General features: G+C 43.2%; 1 protein-coding gene across 4 annotated transcripts in view; it reads left to right on the top strand.

Annotated features, from left to right (window-relative positions):
• LOC144773622 (transient receptor potential cation channel subfamily M member 2-like) overlaps positions 1-24783 on the top strand; it is a 1628848-nt gene that overhangs the window by 1060261 nt on the left and 543804 nt on the right. For all 4 annotated transcript variants that reach the window (XM_078658771.1, XM_078658770.1, XM_078658769.1 and 1 more), the window contains one exon: positions 14071-14242. In XM_078658771.1, the coding sequence (XP_078514897.1) occupies positions 14071-14242 (172 nt within the window). The remainder of the gene's footprint in view (positions 1-14070; positions 14243-24783) is intronic.

Below are 24783 nucleotides of genomic sequence, written 5' to 3'. Positions count from 1 at the left end.
AGTATCAAGCCCAAAATAACGGGCCCAAACTTAATCCCTTTGCTAGATGTCATACAAGCAAGATTACTACCATCGATAACTTACGGCAGTGAATAAATGAGAGGGAGAGGCCAGGCCACCTTAGAAAGGTGGTGTCCAAAGCAATGCGAATACTATTCAACCTCCCACAGTACACTTCGCCAGTCATGCAATAAAGAATTTCTCTCTCTTGAAGAATTTATTTGATATAAAATACATGCAGTTAGATAAAAGGTCTTATCGACAGAATAAGTGCAAAACAAGTGCAAATGCGCAATCAATTCAATTAAACATTAAAACCAATACTAGTCAGGCCTAATGAGTACAACAAACAAGTAATGCATACTGTTTTACAGTAAAGCATTAATTCAGTACTTCTAATTTTTACATTACATCCATCATTACAAGCAAAGATTAATGCAATAAATCTATTTTGTACTGTGCAACAATATTTAAAACCTAAAATGCCGAATTCTGCATTTCATGACCAAGTACAATTACTCATAAATTACAAAAGTTCAAACAATTTGAGAAAATATATTTTTTTAATTTAAAAAATGTAAAACATTTTACACAAACTATTTCTGATCGAGGTGCAAAAAAACATTTCTGGGCCTCTACTTCCTTAGTTATATTGTACTTAAAAACAATGGTTTTAGCAATTGGCGCTGCAATGAATGAAGATGAGGACATAAAAAAAGAACATGAATTAAATCTTGAACCCAATTCCCACAGAGATCACAAAGCCTCTCCTCTGATAATCCTTCCCAGAATCCAGTAATAATTTGTAAAGGAAGCAGATTCAACCTTAGTAACAAAATAGTTCTGCGCATACCATGGGAGAGGTTCCATAATACATACGGTTCGGGCTTTTACAAATGCTACTCTCCAGTATTCTATAATTCCAAGCATACTAAGCACATAACATGAAATCCCTTTTCTAGCTCACTTCATAAATTGATTTTTTAATCAAATTTTGTAAGGTGAGCTTTAAAACTGGAGCTATCCCACTCTGACCAATTTTAAACATATCCCGAGCTTTCGTATGGTTTGAAAAGAGGGCACTTTCAGACAAATAAATATTTCATGTTTCAATGCAGCTCAGATTGACCCAGGTTCAACATTCAGTAAATTATGTCCCCACCTTAGAACAGTAGCCATAGCAAAAACATTCATGGAGAGGATACTAAATTCAAGCTGAAGAGTCAATGGCACAGCAAAATAATTAAATATACAGATTTGGCGCTAGAGGCTTGAGATATACCCTTACATCTAATCTGACTAATATGATCCTTATTTAAGCAGTTACCGGTGAAACTTTTACCTAGGTATGGATACAGCTTCACCACTTCTATCTTATCATTCCCCAGAAACCCATGCAAGCTCTTCCTCTGCACCCCTTAAACATAAACACCATAAATTTGCTCTTAAGGATATTTATTTTTAAAAAGTGCTCATCAGCATGATTTCCCAACTCTGAGAGATGCCTCTGTAATCCTATCAGAGTTAAATCCAGCATGACAACATCATCAGCATAGAGTAGACAGCCAATACTAATTGTTCCTAATTTAGGTGGATCCCACTAACACAGTCCAACTCTACAAGGTAGCTCATGTATGTAAAGGGAGAAAAAATGTGGCGCTGGTAAGCACCCCAGCTTCAGACCATGATTCCCTCCCATCAGAACCTGAGACCAAGTTCAGGAGTACAAAGCAACGATTAACCTGAGCAGATGTGTGGGTATCCCAAATGCAACCAACTTCCTCCAGTGTCCACACGGTCAACCCTATCGAACAATCTAGTGAAATCTATGGAGGCAGAATAAAAGGCCATTCCCTCATCTACAGGATACTTGTCTATCAATGTTTGGAGTGCCAAAATATTATCTAAGGTTCCGCAGTTGCTAAGAAAATCAGCTTGCTCTGCAGGAACAAGGTTATTACCAAGGGCCAGATGTAGGTAATTCCGATTGACCTACTCTTAAATACCGAATCATACCGATTCGGTATTTAAGAGTAGGTAAATTGGAAGGAGAGAGATGTAGGTAATTTTACTTTTGCAATTACCGGTTCTGTAAGATTCGGTATTTACCGATTCGGTAAATACTGAATCCTGGCAGGGGGAACGGGGTGTCCCTTTGACACCCTGTAGCACCCCAATTGCAGGCTTGTGTGCCATGTGGCACACGTACATGCCCTAAGGGCATGTCTGTGTGTCACATGGCATAGGTGTACATGCACAGATGTGCATGTACACTGGAATTCGGTATTTTACCACCCAATAGGATTGGGTGATAAATACAGACTCCTAAAGGGCCTGTGGCACTCTTTGAAGTGCCACCTACATATGGATTTACAGATTGGGTAAATTTACTGATTCGGTATTTTACCAGATTCTGTAAATTTACCGAATCGGTAAATATACCGATTCTGTAAATATGAGGCCCCCTACATGTCAAATCCCAAATACCGGTCGGTAACGGCCGAATTCGGCCATTACCGACCGGTATTAGGGCTCCTACATCTGGCCCCAAATGCCCAAACCTGGCGGTGAAAGAGAATATTCTTGGCCAACAGTTTGACGATCACATCTGACAATGCAATCTGCCTAAAACTAGAAGGAGAAGTTTTAGGACCCTGTTTTATATAACGGCATAACAACACCACCTTTCCAGGACGATGGAATAACCCCATACTGATAACAATATTGAAACACTTGGCACAGGAACAAAGACCATGCAGAGACCTCTTGTTTCATAGCAGATATTGGAAGTTCATCTGGGCCCATCACCCCAGAGAATCTTCCACCCATAAACTCTCTATCTCCTAACAGGAGGGCAGGCCATATTCATCCAAAGAAAGAGTTTTATCACTCTACTTCAACAACGTACCACAACTGGAATTGATGGTAAATAACTGCAAGAGGTTTTTTGGACCATTCTGCATAAGATATTGCAATGGTCTCAGCCTTGATTCTAGATTTACAGTTTTCTGCTATCAATGGCCAGTATTAACGCGAGTCACCAGAAAAAGTGGCTTCTCTCAACTTGATCCATTTCGAATTCTCCTCCCTCCTTTGTTCAGACACCTTCAGTCTAGTTCTTACCCACTTCAATCGATTGGTTTCCCTTTGCCTCAATAAAGACGGCTGCTCAAATTGCTTCCTTACTAGTAAGTTTATATCATGGTTTACCTTCTTTTTTCTTTGCAGAGCTTTATATAGCACAAACTTGATCCGAATGTATTAGGTATCAGAGTGAGCACCAGTTGCGTTACACATGAATTTCTTTTGTTTTTTGTTAGGCATGGGGAGATTAAGTGATTTATATAGTATCACTGGATGTTGAGCGTCATTGCCGAGACTCGAACCCTGTTCCCCAGATTTGAGATCGACCGCCCTAGCCCATAGGCCCTCGCCTCTCCCTTTACCTCCCAAGAGATACCTACGGAGGATTTAGCAGTAGCAGTACAATTCTTTCTCCCACATGTTTGAAACAGGGACAGCTGCTCTTCAAACCAGGCGAGAGGGTTCTCTAAAAAGGTAACAGAATGGACTGGAGTGTCCATTTTAACATGTGCAACTAGGTTCATCTTATTTTTTTCTGACCAAAATGTACTCCCATGATGTTTTTTCCTGAATTCCAGTTCTCTAGTGTCTTAATCCCTAGATAAAAGCACACCGATAGAATCGTATGATCACTTAGATCCATCCTTAATATCTTAAAATGGTAACAAGCACTAAACAATTGGTAAATTACCACCATACAATAAATTAATGATTGTCCTGAGGGGAAAGAAAGGTAAAAGAGGCAGGTGAGTCTTCTAAATACCTAACATTTAGACCAATAAGGTCATTAGATCTCAGGCAGTCCAGAAAGCAAAGGCCTCGCCTGTCTGGTCTAATATTACCAGGCAAAGAAACCTCTGGAACATTTCACACCCCTTCCAACTCTGTATTTCTAAAAATCAAAGAGGAACAGTTTTTAGCATTAAAATCTCCACAATAATTATCAATGTGCGTTCAACCAAAACACTAATATTGTGTACAAAAGAGAACATAGACTTAACTAAAGTATCACTCGACCTCCTGGGGGGATGTACACATTTACCAAAAGAAATGACATGTAGGGTCTTCCAGTCACATTACATAATGCTAACTTTCAGAAAATACACAGTTTCTAGGGATGAACAAACACCTTTGGGTTCCAATTTATACTACTACTAAGTAAAATGGCTTTACCTCCACTGGCATTGCATTTTACTGTGGATTCTGCTGCACAAGAATAAACAAAAACATTCTCATATTTGGAATCAGAGAATATCCAGATTTCCTGTAAACATATCATAAGTGGGCAGAACCGCGTTCAACAATTTAACTTGGACTTAGACTGTCCCAGGCGGATGTATGACATTACAACGCATGCTTTTACATCGCATGCTTTTACAACGCGGTTTTTACAACGCATAACATTACAACGCATAGTGCTTTTAGGCGCTGGATAGTGAATTGTTTAATTTACTATTCCATCTCCAGTCCCCGTGGATAGTAGGGAAGGTGTTGGATAGTACATTAAACCTATTCCCTATACTAGAGCGCCCCCCAGGGCAATGCGTTGTAATGGTTTGCGTGGTAAAAGTTGCGTTGTACAGGTTGTTTACCGTCCCAGGCCCACCATGTTCCAGTAGATAATTTTACCCCAGGGGCTACGTGTACAACAGTGGAAGTTGTATACTTTTTTTAAGCATTTAGCCTGCTACCCAGCTCCAAGAGGCTATCTCGTCCCCATTACCAAATTCTTTAACCAGCTGGTCCTCATATCCCACAATGTTTACCACTCTCCCTATATCTTTACCAATTGAGATTGTATTATCCTTCAGACTTACAGACCCCCTACTACTACTTGAATCTTATGAGAGCTCCTGATGCCCCATCCAGAATCATCAATGCCTTTTCTCCGGAAGTTGTCTACATTAGTCAAGATTAACAGTACAACAATTCTCAAATTAATTGTGATCCTAGAACTTTAAAGTGGAGCAAGAGGATCTACATACACCCGATCAATATCCCTGCTTGACGCTAAGGCGGGATGTAGTTTGTGGAGTTCTGCTGTGCGGAACTCCACGAAGTGCAAATAAAACTCTGTTGCACTACAGGAGGTTCCACGAGCAGCGGAGTGCATTAGATAAATGCAGTTTGCAGTGATTTTCAGCGCCAGGTGCTTGTCCGCACTGTGCAATCATCGAGAACAGCACCATGCACAGCACAAGCGGGCACTGCTTCCTTTCTGCCACTTGAGTACTAAAGAAACCAACAGCGGACCCCACCGAACTCAAGAACTACCGCCCCATCTCGCTCCTCCCGTTTCCCGCCAAAGTCATCGAGAAGACCGTCAACAAGCAGCTGGCCGCCTTCCTCGAGACGAATGGATCCCTCGACCCCTCTCAGTCTGGCTTCTGAGCCAACCACAGCACCGAGACCGCCCTCATCGCTGCCACCGATGACATCCGAGCCCTGCTGGACAACGGAGAAACAGCGGCCCTCATCCTCCTAGACCTCTCCGCAGCATTCGACACTGTCTGTCACCGCACCCTAGTGCAGCGCCTCAGCAACGTCGGAATCCAGGAGAAGGCACTGGAAAGGATCATCTCCTTCCTCGGCGGAAGGACACAGAGAGTCCGCCTACCACCGTACAAGTCAGAGGCCACCAAAGTCATCTGCGCCGTCCCTCAAGGGTCCTCGCTCAGCCCCACCCTCTTCAACGTCTACATGAGCCCCCTTGCGGCCATCGCACGACAACACAACCTCAACATCATCTCCTACGCCGACGACACCCAGCTGATCCTCTCCCTGACCAACGACCCCGACGCCGCCAGAACCAATCTACACGAAGGGATGAAAGACGTAGCCGAGTGGATGACGACCAGCCGCCTGAAACTGAACTCAGACAAGACGGAAGTCCTCATCCTGGGCTCCTCGCCCTCCGCCTGGGACGACTCCTGGTGGCCCCCCGCCTTGGGCACCGCACCCAAACCTACAGACCACGCACGCAACCTGGGCTTCATCCTGGACTCCTCCCTCTCCATGACCAGACAAGTCAACGCCGTCTCCTCGTCGTGCTTCAACATCCTGCGCATGCTACGGAAGATCTTCCGGTGGATCCCCATCGAGACCAGGAAGACGGTCACCGAGGCCCTCGTCACCAGCCGACTGGACTACGGCAACGCCCTCTACGCCGGAACCACCGCCAAGCTCCAGAAGAGACTCCAGCGGATCCAGAACGCCTCAGCCAGACTCGTCCTCGACATCCCCCGACGCAGCCACATCTCCGGACACCTGAGAGACCTGCACTGGCTCCCCGTCAACAAGAGAATCACCTTCCGTCTCCTCACCCACGCGCACAAAGCCCTACACGACCAAGACACAAGTTACCTCAACAACCGCCTCAAGTTCTACGCTCCCAAACGCCATCTCCGTTCTACCAGTAAAGCCCTCGCCGCCGTCCCCCGCATCCGAAGAGCGACAACAGGAGGAAGGTCCTTCTCCTACCTGGCCGCCAAGACCTGGAACTCCCTCCCGACCGACCTGCGCCTGACCCAAGACCACCTCTCCTTCAGGAAGAAGCTCAAGACCTGGCTGTTCGAGCAGTAGCGGACCCCCTCTCCCCAAGCGCCTTGAGCCCCTCCTGGTGAGTAGTGCGCTTTATAAATGTCTTTGATTGATTGATTGATTGAGTAGATTTTTACTCGAGCTGCAGCTTTCTCAACGCAAACGGACGGTTTCTCATCATGAGCAGTCGCAGCATGCTTGAGCACTCGCAATGAGAAATCTGCCCGCCCGCGTTGAGAAATCTCACCAGGAGTTTTTTTTCCCTTCTCATGCTCGCTAACTTGATGTTAGCGAGCATGAGAAGGAACAAGGAAAATTCTCACCGGGAGGTGGATTTTCCTCGCTTATGCTCACCAACTTGACTTTGACGAACGCGAGTGAGGAAAATAACTGTGATCCGCAACGTGAGGCGGAGAGTGCGGAAAACTCCATCAACTCCACTAGCGGAGGGGAGTTCACCACCCAGACTTACTTGACACCACACACAAGGCCTCAATCTCTAGTAGGAGCTACAAAATACAACTTCTATTCAAGTGAACCCAGTTCACCATCAAACAAGGAAATTAAATTCACTAAATTAGATACAAGGCTGAGACCAAATCCTTTACCAGGATTAATATTATCCATTGACCCTGCCTCTTGATTAAGCGGCTGTGCTAATGGATTAAAAGAAGGAGTTTTCCCATTAAGAGTCCTCATAGGTTTGGGCACTGAACCCAAGGAAGAAAGTTCTCCATAAAGGGGAGATAAAGGAGGTCTTTTAAGGTCCCAGTCAGCCTCTTGGGAGACTCCACAACCTTATTCAATGTTACCCATTAGTTCAACAAGCCCATCCTCAGTGTCATCCTTCACTATACATCCATTCGCTACACCCCAATTAATAGGGACAGTCGCTCCCATATCCTTGGTTCCCTTTCCCAACCGTTGCTAGTCTCGGCTTGGTGTGTGAGGAGTGCCAGTTGTACTACTTGGATGAACTTCAACATTCCCTGGCCCTTCTACATTTCAAAGCTGAGTTTAGAAGCAGACTCGTTTTAAACATTAGAGGCTTTTTTTACTTACATTTCATAATTTGTCAGACTCTTTTCTTTTTCCCATTCTAGCATTTTGCCTTATTGCAACCCTGTGGGCCACCCCCTTCACAGGAGAATCAGCATCATGGTGGACCCTTAATAAATTAACACTAGAAGGGTGTACATCTCGCAAAACTGAAACCCCTGAGGTAATATGAGCCTCTTTTCTAAGTATCAAAAAAACTGGAAGAGGGTTCTCAATTCCAGATGCATTTGCAGTTTGGGCAACATTACACCGTACCTCACGAGAATGATTTAAAAAGGGAGAACTGGGAAAGTTAGCAATCTCCTTTGTGGCCTCTAAATTACCATTGCATTTCCCACAAGGAGTGACCCCAAGTCTACCATAATCACCCTCCTGAATTCCAATTTTTGCCACCCCATTTGTTACCACTAGGCTAGTCTGGGAGGCATGAGATTTTGTGTCAATGCACCTTTGTTCCCTCCTTGGACATAAGCCAAGTGTTAAGTGCTGCACTCTCATTAAAATTGAGGACAAGACATCCAAAAAATGATCAGAATTAGCAACTGATCTATCCAACAGAGCCAGAATCGATGATAAGACCTTCTCCATACATAATAAAATATCACTGTGTGCCTTTCCCCCTCCTGCTCCCTCCCCATCCATATTAAATGACTGCACACATACTTGGCGTCCCCTGGTCAGAGATAAATCACAGTTCAAAGAGGAATTTATTGAGCACATTAAAGAGGCCAGCTAAGAAGGTGTGCTACTAAATAAGGCCTCTAGTGATGGACAACTCAATCAATCAATTAAGCATTTGTAGAGAGCGCTACTCACCCGTGAGGTTCTCAAGGCGCTGAGGGGGGGGGGGCTGCTACTGCTCGAACAAACAGGTCTTGAGAAGTCTCCTGAAGGTCAGCAGGTCCTGGGTCTGTCACAGGTGGATGGTGAGGGTGTTCCATGTCTTGGTTGAGAGGTGGGTAATAGATCTGCCGTCGGTGGTCATTGGTGTATGCATGGAACGTTGGCGAGGGCGAGGTCAGCGGAGCGAAGCAGGTGGTTGGGGTGTAGAAGGTGAGTCGTTTGTTGAGGTAAGCAGGTCCGGCGTCGTGGAGTGCTTTGTGAGCATGGGTGAGGAGCTTAAAGGTGGTCCTCTTGTTGACGGGGAGCCAGTGCAGTTCTCTCAGGTGGGCAGTGATGTGGCTGTTGCAGGGAATGTCAAGGACAATGCGTGCTGAGGCGTTCTGTATGCGTTGAAATCTTTTCTGGAGTTGGGCTGTGGTTCCCGCGTAGAGGGTGTTGCCGTAGTCCAGCCTGCTGGTGACGAGGGTCTGGGTTACCTTCCTTCTGGTTCCTGTGGGGATCCATCTGAAGATCTTGCGAAACATGCAGAGGGTGCTGTCTGGGGGTCTGAGTTTTGAAGCTGTCATGGATGTCTCTGATCTTGCGGTGGAAGAAGGTGGCAAGAGAGTCGCATAGATGTGACGGCAGGATATCATTGGTGCTGGATCTGGAGTTGGCGAGTGCCTTCACAATATTGAAGAGCTCTTTGCTGTTGTGTGCATTGTTGTCGATCCGTTCCTTGAAGGAGGTCCTTTTGGCAGTTCAAATGAGTTGGTAGTGTCTGCGGCTGGCGTTCTTGAGGGCCATGTGGTTGTCCGGTGTCTGTTCATGGCGCCACTTCTTCTCGAGTCTTCAGCAGGCCTGTTTGGATGCCTGGAGTGGTGAACCAGATGGCCCTTCTGTTGGTGCATCTGTTTAAGGGTTTCTTGATTGGGGCGAGGCTGTTGGTGCATTCGTCGATTCGTTGCCAGAGGTTACGAGCGGCTGTGTCAGTGTCGGTGTGGTTGGTTGGTGGGTCTCGGGTGAGGGTGGTGATTAGCTGGTCTTCGGTGACCTTGTTCCAGCTGCGATGGGGGATTCGTTGCGGTGGTTGTGTGCGGTGTTTTTCTCGAAGGAGAAGTAGATGCATCGGTGATCGGTCCAGCAGAGTTTGGTGGTTTGGGTGAAGATGGCGTGGTTGCTGGTGGAAAAAATGGGGTCAAGCATGTGTCCAGCAGAGTGGGTGGGTGTCATGACAAGCTGTTTGAGACCAAGGTTGGCGAGGTTGTCAAGCAGAGTCGGGGAGTTGCTGTTGTTGGCGTTCTTGAGGTGGAAGTTCAGGTCTCCAAGGAGGATGTAGCTAGTGATGTCGGTGATGGTGTCGCTGAACTGTGACCGGGGTCTGGGGTGTCTGTAAACGAGGGTTCCTCTGAGGGTGGTGTTTAGATCTGGAAGTGCAGGTGTTCGGCGGTGCTGAGGGTGTGTTCGGTGCTGGTCGAGATTCTGAGGGTATTCTGGTGGACGATGGTGATTCCTCTCCCCGGTCTGTTGGTGCGGTCTCTGTGGGTGATCTTGTAGCCATCCTGGATGGCATTGGCAACATCGGGTGCTGAAGAGGGGTTCAGCCAGGTTTCCGTCAGGAAGGTGATATCCGGGGAGGATGAGTCGAGAAGGTCCCAGAGTTCTACGGCGTGTTTGTGGACTGAGCAAGTGTTGAGTAGTATGCATCTGAGGTGATTGTGGCCTGCCCTGGTGGGAGGGTCAGGTCATGCTGGTGTACGCTGGCTGGTGAAGCTGCAGATTAGTCAGGTGAAGGGTCCGTGGGTGCTCTTCGGGATGGCCATGAAGCAGGTAGATGAACGGCTGGCGTTGAGTGCGTGGAGGAGGTTGGCGTCGTAGCAGTGTCAGGTGTCGTGGCGCTCGTGGTGCCAGGGGTTCTGGCACTGGGCATGGTCCAGGCACGGACGGGCAAAGAGTGCAAGTGCTTTAGCAGTTTCACATTGAAACTTTCTAATTTCGCTTCCTCAAAATCTAAATCCAAAGATGCGATGGATGCTGGTCTGCTCATGGTGGCTAAACTTGGCAGTTCTTGGCAAAAAAAGAAATCCCAGGAAAAACAATCTACCAAAATGTATGTGGTTGCGTTTTTTCTGCACTCACTAGTAGTGTACACCAATCACTGTATATGAGTCACAAATGCAAGTCCAGAGTCCTCACCGCTGATCACCAATGTTAGAACTGGGGGTCTCTAGTTGGCAGAGGTAGGTACCTTTGACCACGTAGGGACCCTTGCTTCTAGTTAGGGTAAGGGGCTACACTCCTAAAATAACCCCTGCTCACCCCCTTGGTAGCTTGGCACTATCAGGCAGGCCTATCTCAGAGGCAGTGTGTAAAGCATTTGTGAACACATACCCTAATACAGTGACAACACTACAGATGGACACCACACAGGTTGTATAAAAATAAATATTCTTTATATAGACTTAACACAAGACCCAAATGACAAAAATCCACAATACTGTAATAAAAATATGACGGTCAATTGATAGAATAGTTCAGTTCAAGGTAGATGATAAATGCAACACTTTACTCTCAATGTACCTTTGGATTTGTAACGCAAAACACACAAAAGGGTTGCAGGGAAGGTCATAAAATGTGGCCACTGTGTCACAAAAAGTGGTGCAAAGGTATTGCAAGAGGCTCATAAATAAGCCCCAGAGTGTTTTCTTTGTAGCATTACGCTGTTCTTCCTCTTTCAAGGAGCCACAGTCACGTAAGGATATGCTATTTGCCTCGTTTGCACTCACAGTGCCAGATCCTTTGCCAGCAGAAGACCATGCTCATTCCAACGGACCATTTTGCCAGAGAAAAAGGCTTTTGAGCGTGCTTTTTAGGAGGTCTTACAGAGAAGTTAGCCACTTTTATAAGCAAATGCGTTAGAATGTACTTGCTGCTACCAGCCAGTTCGGTGTGGTCCAAAATAACCGCTTTTACGTTGTCTGCAACTCTGTGAACAATTTCTTGCATGGAAGAATTTACAACTGATTTGAGTTAAATTGTTTCAAATTGTCTTTGAAAACCTTTTCAATCACGTTCATTTTATAATCTCCCTGCATTATTTGAATCGCCATAAGCAAACTTGAGCAGGCACAGATCAGAAATGAATTGAAGTATTATTATTATTATTAAATTGTAATAGGCAATATCTATTGATGAAAAAGCAGTCGCTCGATATTGTGCAAACCCAAGCATGCACACTTGAAACAGTAAAGTGTTTCAAGGAGTTTGCATTGGAACTTTGATGGATAACAGAGCTTGTTTATTCCAATGTGGCAGGCGCCTTAAAACTGTAGTCTAAAGAATATACAAGAGCAAATATCAATAAAAGTTCAATGAGCCCCAGCGCACTATTGAGAGATCTCTGTGAGAACCTGAGCTCTGTGGAAGTACTTGCTTGACACAGGTGAGCAGCTCCCCAGAGAATCCACATGCTTTAAGCTCCGAGTCCCATGAGAGCTGAGTTTGGTATCCCGTTGAGTCATGTATCCCCTAACTAAGCTCCAGAGGCGTTCTACTGCTTCTGTCTGTCTCTGCTCGAGCACTGTTTAATTTCCGAAAACAGCAGAAGGCCAGAGGATACACGATTTGAAGGGGATACCAAATATTACACAACACCAGCTATAATTAAGAACCTGTTGACAGGCCCGGCAGGCTGCAAATCAAGTTCCGCAATACGAAGCACCATGAAAAATGAAACTTTAACTTTGAAATAACAATGGCAATAACAATTAAACAACAATGCAATCTTATAGACACTTCTAGCCGCAGATTCCTTACCTTTGAATTCCTCCCGGATGTCATACTGGGTACAAAAGATTTTTCATGAGCAGTACCCCTGCGCAGCTGTAGGTGGTGCTGATCACCTCTGCATCCGTCATCAGCGTCATCCTTGCTGGAGGTGACGTGTCTGAACCTTTTAGGCATCACCCAGGCTCACTGACGTCAGTTCTTTTCTTTCTGCTCCAGAGCTAAACCTAAATGTATGGTTACCATTTCCCAAATGCTTGGTACATGTGCTAAGAGAATCACAAATTGTGATGTAGTAAAAATGTTTGCAACTTCCTAAAATTGCTAGTACAAAGCCTTTCATTAATCTTGAAAGGCTATTTGTGTTTGCAAATGGGTGAAATTACCGATTTGCACCATTTCTGAATGTAAAATTGTTTGATACATGTGGCCCTATATCTAGCTGCAGATTCCTTAGCAACCCACCCATCCTCTACGCTCTTGGAATGGGTTTCCAGGGACAGGGATGACCCCTTTCAGGGCCCTAGATTTGACATGCCAGTCGTCAGTGTTCTTCAGGGCTCTGTGCTTTTGGCATGGAAAGTAGTGAAAAAAACCAGATGCTGGCCCGCACGGGTTGCACCTATCTAGGTATTGCGACATCACTTCTGGCGCAGATGACACTGTCGACAGATGCACAACGTCACTTACCAGAGCACAATCTGATGTCTGAGGAGAATTAAATGTTAAGGAATCTGAAGCTAGATATAGTCTTTCCCAGAAAAGGCGTTACCAAACGTAAATAACTTGTTCTTTAATTAACAGTGTGTAGTGATTTAGATTAAAAACACCTTCATCTTGGCAATATAAATGGCAAAAATAAATAAAACATTCTAAACAATGATGTAGACCTTAACACTGTACACAATGAATTAACAAAATCAAAACAGTTGAGAGTGGAGGGTGCAAAACCCTAACTGACTGCAAGCAAGAAAAAGGAAGGGCAGGCAGGATGTTCAAAGAGGTCTAATGAGACTCCTGTAACAGTTGGTAGTTCAGCACCTAAGCCTGCTGGGTTTCATAGTTTCTATATTAGTTTTGATTTTGAAGTTGCCACCTAATAACAAGGGCAAAGTAAATAGGAGGCAGCGCCAAAAATAAGACCAGGGAAAACCTGGCCTTAAGTTGGCCAAACAAGGAGAAATGCATAATTTCACCTCGTTTTTGCCTTTTCCATGTGTTTTGGCTTATGCAGCACACATGGAAAAAGCAAAATGCCTTGGAATGTTTATGTACAGGTAGATCCCCCTTCCTGTACATAAACAATCTTAAAAAAGATACACACATAGAAGTTACAAAATGGCATTTAAAGATTGTTTATGTGCAGGAAGTGGGACCTTCTTGTACATAAACAATTGTCCCCTGCACGCAGACACCCTTGCACTATGGTGCAAGGGTGCCTTCGTTGGCACTACACTGCTAAGTGTAGTGCCAGTGCAGGGGTATACGTAAGGCTGCACCATATTGTTTCAAAAGTGGCAGAGAGAGGCGTTAAGCCATGACGGCTAACACCTCACTCCGCCACTTCCTCGTACATATGCCCCTTTGTGTCTCCACACAACATTATTCCTGCTTTGTATGGTATAAAAAGTTTAGCACTCTTCTTTTTTGGTCTCCATGGGCGATTTTGTCATCACCATATAACACTCTGTAAATTCAATGCCAGCAGATTTTGACATCATTGCAAAAAAGCAGTACATTTTGGCTAAAATGTTTACAATATTCCATTTCTCTTTTCAGATAAAGGACATCTTCTTCTTCCTCTTTCTGTTGGCTGTTTGGATAGTATCATTTGGGGTAGCTAAGCAAGCGATCATTGTACACAATGAGCAGCGGTTGGACTGGATCTTCCGAAATGTGATATATCAGCCTTACCTTGTGCTCTTTCAGCAGATACCTACTGATGTGGACAGTAAGGAACACATTTCTTCATATATCACGTGACATATTTCCTTCTAGTTTATTTTCTGCCATTCCTACACACCCCTGGGCCATCAATGATAGTGTTTTGGAGAACGATGTGACTTGTGCTTTGGTGCTGTTTCCGACTTCTCAAATTGGCCCCAGTGAAATTAGAATGAATTTTGGAACTTTAGGAATGGCAATAAAGCCATTCTTCCTGTGAAGAATGGTATTGTGCAAACGAGGAAACTCACCATTAACTGCTCAACTAGTAATGTTTACATGTATTTACTTATTTAATTTAAGTATTTACACAGGTGGAAACTTTGATATTTACCACTTTTAGAAACTTTTAATGGTATGCTCACTGAGACAGAATAAGATATTTAATTTTCTAATTGTGATATGGGTTAAGCCAGTGGTCCTATTCCCACTGAAACATGATTAACTATATGTTGTATTAATTACACATTAGACATGAGATCAATAAAGCAAATTATATCCTGAAAAGAATTGTAAAATGTATATGAATTAAGTCTAGCCAGGTCTGGTGGCTCAGTGGACTAATGCGTCCATTGCAGGGGCCTGTGTTCAACCTCGTGGTCACAGGTTCAAATCCTGGCGTGTCCGCTCAGCTTTTCATCAATTTGAGGGCAATTAAATGAGTACCATTGAGTTGGGTAACAATAAACATCTCTTATTCAGCACCAAGAGACCTCTGGGTGAACGTGTGCTTTACAAATACACATGTTATGTTTACCTTACAGTCACCTCAATATGTTTACTTTTAGATTGTATTAGTTACAATCACATAGTTGCACAAAATCCCAGTATACAGTACATCCTTTTGACTTTAGACCAGTAACAGACATAACAATATTAGAAACATTTTATTTGGTTAACTGATTTTCAAATCCTCTTGTTAAGAATTCATAGAAGTTTCTAAAGCGGTATATATAACATGCTAATCTACATATATATTCGCTGGAAGGTTAAAGTAATGTTATAGTTAGGTATGATAAAAATATCTGTTTTAAATTAAAAAACGTAGAAATTCACTGAAGATAGGGAAGGTTACAGTAACGTTATAGTTAGGTAAATATCTCAGTGATAACATTAATATTTTGAACTAAAAACACACAACAATTCACTGGTTATAGTTAGCAGAGCTAACAATAGCTTACACCCCCGCCATGCACTGCATATGACCTCACACATTACATCATTAATGACATCTTCTATGAAATCATTTAACAATCGCTGATGACATCTCAAATGACATAATTGATGACATCACTGACAGCATCATCCATGCTTCGTTTGTACACATTCTCTATAAACAATAATAGCATTAGAGCTCTGTAACTAAGTACAAAATAGCTCAGAAGAATTTGAGGCAATATTAATGCCATCGCAAAAACAACTCCCTTAGGTGCAAAAAGCCTGGGTTATCTGCCACATTGCCTCTCTATCATACACCTAATGGTTTGTGTAATTCACATGAAATATCAACAACAGCTCCATGGGAAACCATCATTGCATTCAGTGTTTATTCTATGTACAACAGTTCAAAGAAAGCCAAGTTCCTAAAAGTACTGACCATCTGCTCCAAAACGAATGGCCTACTGGGGACAGCTTTTACATACATGCCAACATTTCAGAAGAGAAAAGTAGGAGATTTCTACAAATAAATTGAGAGAACGGGGCCTGATTCGGATTAATGTCATGAATGGGTTTTGCAAGTCTGCTGCTGCAGGCTCAGATATTTGAAACGCAAAAGCATGTTTTTTTTCTTACATGTCAGAAGCACGAAGAAAGTGTTAAGGCAGGCAGAGAGAGTGTGATGCAAATGTTGTGCACTGGCCTGCAGGAGCAGGCTGCTGAAAGTGCATACACCATGTTACACAATACCAGGTCCTGTCAGCTGAAACCTCAAAGGAATCAGGATTTTGCTTGCAGGAATCGGGAGGCACAAGACTAGTCTTCAAATCGGTAGTCTCCCTCCTGAACTTACTCTGTACCTTGCAGAGTATTAAAAATACAAATGGGGGTGGGGTCGCACACTACTCACACACCAGCGGTGTCGCCCCTAAGGACTCTGGTCGATGTAGTAAAGTGTTCGCGATGCATCATCTTTCGATCTTCTGCTATCTTCGCTGTCTTCGCCATCCCATGGCACGTGTTTCGGGGTATCACCCCTCATCAGCAGGGATAGGCCGTGTACTGGGGTTGCCGATGGCTGCCAATATCTGCCAGGTATAGTACCACTCAGGCGCGTAGGTGCGGGATCCCAGGCTCGTCAGCCCACTGCTCACGGGAGCTTTAAAGTTACAAATGGGGGTGGGGTCGCACACTACCCACACACCAGCGGTGTTGCCCCTAAGGACTCTGGTCAATGTAGTAAAGTGTTCACGATGCATCATCTTTCGATCTTCTGCTATCTTCGCTGTCTTCGCCATCCCTGGACACGTGTTTCGGGGTATCACCCCTCGTCAGCAGGGATAGGCCGTGTACTGGGGTTGCCGATGGCTGCCAATATCTGCCAGGTATAGTACCACTCAGGTGCGGGATCCCAGGCTCGTCAGCCCACTGCTCACGGGAGCTTTAAAGTTACAAATGGGGGTGGGGTGCACACTACTCACACACCGGCGGTGTCGCCCCTAAGGACTCCGGTCAATGTAGTAAAGTGTTCGCGATGCATCATCTAAGGTGCTAAGAATGATACTACCTGAACTCTTCCTACTGTGGTGAAACTTCACAGATACATCATTTCCAGAATGCAAAACAAGCACATGTACATAGGTTAATACCTGGTGCACACAGTTTTCTATGTTACATAGAAACTGTCATGCTGAGGTCATTGTGTCTAATATCTCAAGGCTGCTTGCATATTGCATTGCTGCATATTTATTAGCCCCTATCGCCATGAGATCAACACTATTTTTGATGCTCCGGTGGCATAGTACCATTTCCCATATTTACAAGGTGATTCTAAGCCATTTAGCGTAGCTTAACACCTTGTTGTAAATATGCCCCTTTCCGCCGCAGTCTTCTGCAGCAAAGGCATGCTCAATGGGTGTTGCTGTGGGCCTTCCACCGCAAAACTCATAGTTTTTTTATGCTGCCCCAGAGTTACAAGACTAATGCAGTGCCAAAAACTGACACCATGCAATAGCAGGTGCTAGAATGGCGATATGAGGGGAAATTATTATTTTCCCCTTGTTATTTACCCTTTCCATGTGTGCTGCATTCTGAGCACACATAGAAGGAGCAAATCGCCAAAATGTATTGTTTATGTGCAGAAAGGTGTCCCTATCTGCACATACACAATCATTGCTGCAGCGCTGGCACCCTTGCCACATGGCGGCAGCGTGCCTGTTCTGGTGCTAGGCAGCTTGTTTTGCACCAGCGCTAGGAGAAACACAGAGGTGCACCATATTCTAGTGAATATGGCGCATCCTTGTGTTTTCAAAATGTCAGAGCGCATTGTAATCACACAGACAAAAAATTAGACACACACTCAAGAATAAATACGAAATCGATTTTGTTTAAAGTATCGTTTTGTTATGTAATTTTTAAGACCAAGAAAATTGATTTACAGTAAGAGCTTTGAGTTATGATTTTTAAGAGTTTGGAAAATATATCACTTTCGTACGCAATCATGCACCATTAAAGTCAATGGGGAAAAGCAGAAAAATCCATTTAAAAATCAGGCAATGCTTTCATGAAATTCACCTTCTTGTTTTAGTTCGAAAGTAGGACCACAGCTGGAGTGCGTAGGGTTGGATTACGCTCTTCTTTGAGTTGGTAATCCGAAACTGTGTACTCCAACTGTGGTACATACAGTTTGGTGGCTAATCTCCACTACAAAGTTCTATTCATATTGTGATAGGCACATCTATCTCTAATTGCCTTTTCAAATACACCATCTTTATGGTTACAGCAATTCATCACCTATATTGGATAATTACTCGGATTGTCTTCCTTGTTTGGATTACTATTCTAGCTCCATACAGATGCCAGATTTTGGCATACTTATTGAAAAGTGCCCTGTGTCTTTTGATGCACTAAATTTGATCGGAATAGATGATTTACATCTCTATTGCCTTAAATGTTTAAATGGACGAAACGCGTTAGCTGATGTTTTTTTTAATTTACAACAAATAAAGGAAGAGAAAAATATATGGATCGTATAGAGACTGTCAATTACAAACAAGAGTTGTATCTGATAATGAAAGTTTGACACTCTTTTTCACTCACGTTTGCCCTTTTTGTGTGGTGCAGCTCCATCTGTGCTGGTTGTAATATATGAACATATGCTCAAACCTCATCAGGCTCCTTAAGCACAGGATGCACAACCAAGATATTGCCAGTCAATCAAATGTATTCAGCTTCTTGCATTTTATTCATGTTTAACCCATTGGTCCTCCAGTTTCGTCCATATGTAGTGTAACAGCAGTTTCAAAAGTGCCTATCTGGCTTTACTTAAAACGCACATCAGTACACTATTGTTCACAGCGCAGGATGGAAGATGTAAACCCAATGCATTTCGGGCAAAAATGCCCTTCCTCAGGGGTAACTACAATAAAAACCACCCCTTCAATATCAACAGTAAAAAAACACCCCATCAATGGAAATAGTAAGCAATAGAAAGTTAAAACATAATATCTTGAAATATAATTTGCAATTCATTCGGTCAACTAATCAAAGAAATAATGTACATCAAAATTCCTACCTTATTAATTAGCATAATAACCAACTACCAAACAAGAATATTCATCATTGTTCTCATGCTTCTGCCAAATAAAAAGCATGTTCTGTGCCACAAATTCTCACCAAACTTGTGTACTAAAATTATATACACCACTGAAGTGTTCAACCGCAACTTGTGCCTTTGTGAAACTTATAACGTACAAGAACTTTAAAAATAAAGTTTAAACTTTGTAGTACCTATGTAAAGTTACACGTTGTGACTTTCAGATTCTCGGCAAGAGCTCCAATTAAACATTCTCAAATGTAACTGATGTGTTGAAATTAAACCTAGTGACGAATACATACCATGTGACCTTAAACACTATGAAAATAAACAATATTCTGTAGTTGCTGAAAACATGCAAAATATGAGCACCATGTGTGGCACAAACTGGATTTTGTTTGGTCCTGGAGAGGACTCTAGGGCAAATGAGTAGTTGGTATGTGTAGGTGTGTTAGAACAGGACTTAGGTATTACTCTTGATAACTTTATGCAATGGATTGCAAAGTGTAACACAGTCTTTTGTGAAAAATTAAACTGTGTTTGTATCTGTTGTCGACACACTCACTACAAAAGCCAAACTTGCAATGTAGTTGTATTCTCAAAATCTGAACAGGAGAACAGAGGTAAGTGACAAGAATTTGGTGTATATTTATTGGTTGAGGAGTGCTTTGATTTGTCAACTCAACAAATTAATTATAAATATTGCTATGATACTTTAGAGGACAACAACATTCCAGCCAGAGCAATACATAACAGAAGAACTTCAAGAATTAAAATGTATGAATTAATTCTCATACAATGTATACATCCTTTTCAGGCAATAGTTTGGATGGAGTCAAAGACAAGTAACTTACCACCAAAAGAGCTACAGAAAGGCCTTAAAAGAAGAGTTCTCTACTTACCGTTAGATTGTAATTGGAATATGGAAACTGATGTGAAGAGAGTGATATTGATGAACCATTTATCATTCTAGTAAATGGAGTCCCTACCAACACTTGAATAATCTTTCAAGAGTTGGTAGATTTTAATAGTAAAAAAATTGACATTATACGTAAAACAAGAGAATATTACATAAATGTTGATGTGCTTGGAGATAGATGTAAGTTGTATGGAGGTGGAAATAGTATCCTAGTGGGCAGATCGAAAAGTGGATAGTTACAAATCGGAAGAAATATATGAACACTATAGCATCAATCTACTGCATTCCAAAGAAATTATGGGGATGCTATGGATCTGTTTAAATGAAACAAACAAAAGGAGCATCAATGAGAAAGTGGGGAAAAAAGTTTAGAGGCTTGTTGTTGTCCACAACTGTGTCCTACTGGAGCAGGTGGCAGGTATGATGACCACACCATATCAATTCCAGCAACTGAGTACAGGTCAACGAGACTATATTCAGAGGATGTTAGATTTTGCCACTGTATTCCATACCTCCCCAGATGGCTTTTCGGAACCGGCAGAGGTACCGATGGAAAGAGCGGTGCCTCCTTTGTCCTGAGCGGTGGCCAGAAGAGGTGAGGTCTTATCCTCATATAAGACGGAAACTGTCAACAGTCCGTACTTACAGAGGATCTGTTATTCCTGATTACAGGTGAAGAGATTGTATTAGTTCCAACCTTTTTGTACACACATTTTATATCACTTTTTTGCAGTAGCAACATTCTTATGTTCCTGAAGAAGGCAAAGGATATCATATCCATTTTTGATTAAACATATTGACCCTTCACATCTAGACAGTCATTTGTTTGAAACTGTCAACTGCACTGTTTTTAGGTTTGATCTTTGAGAGATAATAATAAAAGTTTTTTTCTCTCATCGGTCAATTTTAACTCACTTTTCCAAAAACACTTTTTGCACTGCATTTAATATTTCCATACGAATCGCCTATTCACTATAGCGCTATTGCTACAATCTGTATAGCTACATAAAACATCCGCCAGCTCCCCTTTCCTTTCGAAAGGGTCGCAGCTCTTAGTGCCTCTAGTGTGACACTAGGAGGAGACCCAGATGATAAAGCATGTCACCATCGGTGAGTGATGGGAATCCGTCCTATTAAAGGTTTTTTCCTTTAGTAGTCTGCAAGAGATATATAGGCTTATTGGTACGGTTTGAGGCTTTATGCGGTTTCACTTTCTTGTGTAGACTTGTGGATATTGTTGTAGTGTATTTATTCCATACATACTCCATCTATTATTTGAGAGTGACCTGTCTGGACTATCATGTGCTGTAAACCACATACTGAAGACAGGAGTTAATCTACAAAATCTCTGTGCAAAGGAAATTGTTGTCAAAGTTCATGGTAAGGATGAAAACCTGTAATACAATTTGATTAATTGATGGCCTGCGAACGTGGGACTAACAAGAATTGGTATCGGCGTCATGGAGAACTGAAATGTATGTTGCAAAACCTAGGTGTACCTACTTGATTTGTGACACTCAGTTGTGCAGACTGTGCATGAGATGACTTACTTGAGGTTTTTCAGAAAACTAAATCAAACATTAAGGACATCAATGTAAAGACAGCAGGAGACTGTGCTTTTTGGATCCTTCTAATGTTTGAGGATATTTTAACCACATGTTTCAAGCCATGCTGTCTTGAATCGGCAACAAAACAAATCCTCCTCTAGGTGAAGTAATTGATTTCTTTTGGAAAAAAGAATAGAGGTGGGCAAAGAATTCCACTTCGCCAGCGGAGTTCTCAGAGTATTGCCTTCTACGAGTGGAGTGCAGAGTTCCCAAAAACTCCATAAAGTGACACAAAACAGAGTTTTTCTTTCAAACAGCTCGCCAACAATAAGTGGGCGAGTGCTTGTGAGAAAAAATCACGTGCTAGACCTCCTCCCGGAGAGATTTCTCATTGCAGGCGGGCACAGTAGGTCACGACCGCTCGCGTTGAAAAATTTGCCATTCGCATTGAGGAAGCTGCCGATCGCGTCAAATGTCCACTTGAGCAGCAGCGCCCTCTGGCGCAGCTCATAGTGCAATTCATGTTGATTTTACAGCACTGGACAAACTGAGTTTATCTGGCACCTCGCGAAGTTACATGGATTAAAACTCCACAACCTCTGCCCAGGCCTAAGAGTACCAAGCTAGAGGTGCTCATCATATTCACATGCAGGTATGGAGTGGAGAGTGGAGAAGCGTGGCTCAGTGGTTAGAGGCGGCAGACCCGGAAGCTGAGATCGACTGTGGACCAGGGTTCGATTCCCCGCCTCGGTGGGTCTCGGGCTCAAAATTCCACGGACTCGACAATTCTCGCTCTGGTGCCTACTGAACTCACGGGGTCACACTCTGCGACTCTGGGCAATAGCTTGCTTAATCTTCACTACGGCCCCTTGCGGCGGGATGCCTGGCTTTCACCTTGTGGACACCCTGCCGGGGTTCTCACAGGGGAATACCAGGACGGGTTCCCTAAGCAAGCGCTGGGACGCTTGCGGGCAGCTGTGGGCTTTACAAGTCCAGTACATTTACATTAATGAATGCACCAAAATTGGAACAGCTAGTGGTGACACTGTACTCTCTTTCATTGAGCAGTATGTGACATACATCATCGCTAAAGACAGTGGTGAGATAGGCCTGAGACAGCATGTTCTGTGCTTTCAAACACATAGATGTGGCAAGTACTGTTGTAGAAGATACAGCATTAAAGGAATATTTTACACATGGGGTCATTTGGGATTTCCAAGACCTGTCATTTCCGATTTACACTGATACCAAAATCACCCGAAAACACATACAACCTTACAAGAACGATTGCCTCCAAGAATATAAATGACTATAATCCTGGAACGCAATTATGGATATACAATTTGTTGCTTGTCGTGTCACTTACTACATTTCAAAATCAGAGAAGACAGAGATGTCTGTAGAAAAAACTCTAACCAAGAGTTTGTTCAGTTTGAAAATGCATTCACAAAGGGAAATAGGCCCCTATGAAAGCTGTCGCAAGTTGGATTGAGAAAAGAGACCAATTTGATAGGCCTGTGAAATAAGGAAGAATGCTCCAAGTATAAATCTTATTGATGAATTTATTGAAGATTAAGAGCACAGCATCAACAGTCTGGACATTGCAGCATTCCCAGTCCAAATGCCGCAGCTCAGCTTAACACTCTAAACATTCTATGATATCATGGCTACTGCTATAGTATTCCTAAACAAGCAGAAGTAAATTACAACACATCCCCTTTCTAAGAATAACAATTTCAATTAAACAAATGTAAAAGGGGAACGAAAAAAAAACGCAATTATGTTCAATGTAAATCATAATCTATAAATCTTATTGGGAAACTTTGAGCTCTTTGAGCTCTTTGAGAAAATATTCTAGGATCCACAGTTTTATTAGTCTCAACTGGTGAAGCCCCTTGCCTGGTACACTTCAAGTCACTGTTAGGTTGTATTAAACATTTCACTAGCCTAGACATGCTCCACGTACATCCTGTATTGACTTTTACAATGTTCCTCCTTATTGATTCAATTGTGAAAGGACCAATAAAAGTGCTCATCCCCTTTAAAGTACGTTTGGGATTTTTCTCCAACATTCCATTTCCTACTTCTCACATGCATCTTGGAATCATACCTTTCTTTGTACTTGCTCTGATAACTCGATATTCTAAAGCCCCTCTCTTCCAGAGTCAAATCACTTTTAGCACGTTCAGGCAACCAGTTGGGATTCAAGTTTGAAAGAGCCTTTTTTCCCATTAAGGCCTCAAAAGGAGATCTCTGGGTGATGGCATTAGGTGTAGTGCGATGTGCCCATCACGTATCCCTCAAAATATTAGAGAAAGAAGATCTTGTGTTAAGGGCACGGTCTACACAATCCTACACAAGGCTATTCATCCTCTCAGTTAAACCATTTGCCTGTGGTGAGTATAATGTAGTCTTCTGATGAATGATATTATTATCCTTAAGGAAGTCACTAATTTCATGAAATGCAAATTGTACACCATTATCAGTTCCTAAAAACTTTGGCACACTTTCGGACACAAACACGTCCTCCAGAAATTCAAATACACATCTCGTGTTAACAGATGAGGCACATCTTGTAACTCCCCACTTGGAAGTGTAATCAATCAGTAGAAGAACAAAACGTTCATAAGAAGGTAACAAATCAAAAGGGACCATGATGTCTAAACCCAATTAAGCAAAACACACAAGATGATGGACGGAATGTTGCGCAATGGCAAAGCATTCACCCCAAGTCACAGATCTGGGTTTAATCCATCGTTATTTTGCTCACTTAACCACCCCAGTTCAGACATGGCCATATGCAAATCAGTCTTGACCCTGTGCCTCATGGGGACAGTCCAGCCGGAACTGCCAAGCCATGTCTTCCCTGGACTGGAATCAAGCCTCCTAGGACCGGTTTCTGGCTATCAGCCGTCTTCAGCAAGGATAGCTTGACTCCAGTGGTGTAGTGAGCACGGGACCCACGTCTGGGCATACCCTTCCCACATAGGGTGAACAGCAAAACACACAAGATGATGGACGGAATGTTGCACAATGGCAAAGCATTCACCCCAGTCACAGATCTGGGTTTAATCCATCGTTATTTTGCTCACCAAGCCACCCCAGTTCAGACATGGCCGTATGAAAATCAGTCTTGACCCTGTGCCTCATGGGAACAGTCCATCCTGAACTGCCAGCCATGTCTTCCCTAGACCGGAATAAAGCCTCCTAGGACCGGTTACTGGCTATCAGCCGTCTTCAGCCAGGATAGCTTGACTCCAGTGGCGTAGTGTGCAAGGGACCCACGCCTGGGCATACCCTTCTCACATAGGGTGAACAGCAAAACACAC

Source organism: Lissotriton helveticus, chromosome 8, assembly GCF_964261635.1.
Source record: "Lissotriton helveticus chromosome 8, aLisHel1.1, whole genome shotgun sequence".
NCBI lineage: Eukaryota > Metazoa > Chordata > Amphibia > Caudata > Salamandridae > Lissotriton > Lissotriton helveticus.
Note: the sequence above shows the minus strand (reverse complement) of the source record. Positions and strands in the feature narration are given on the sequence as shown.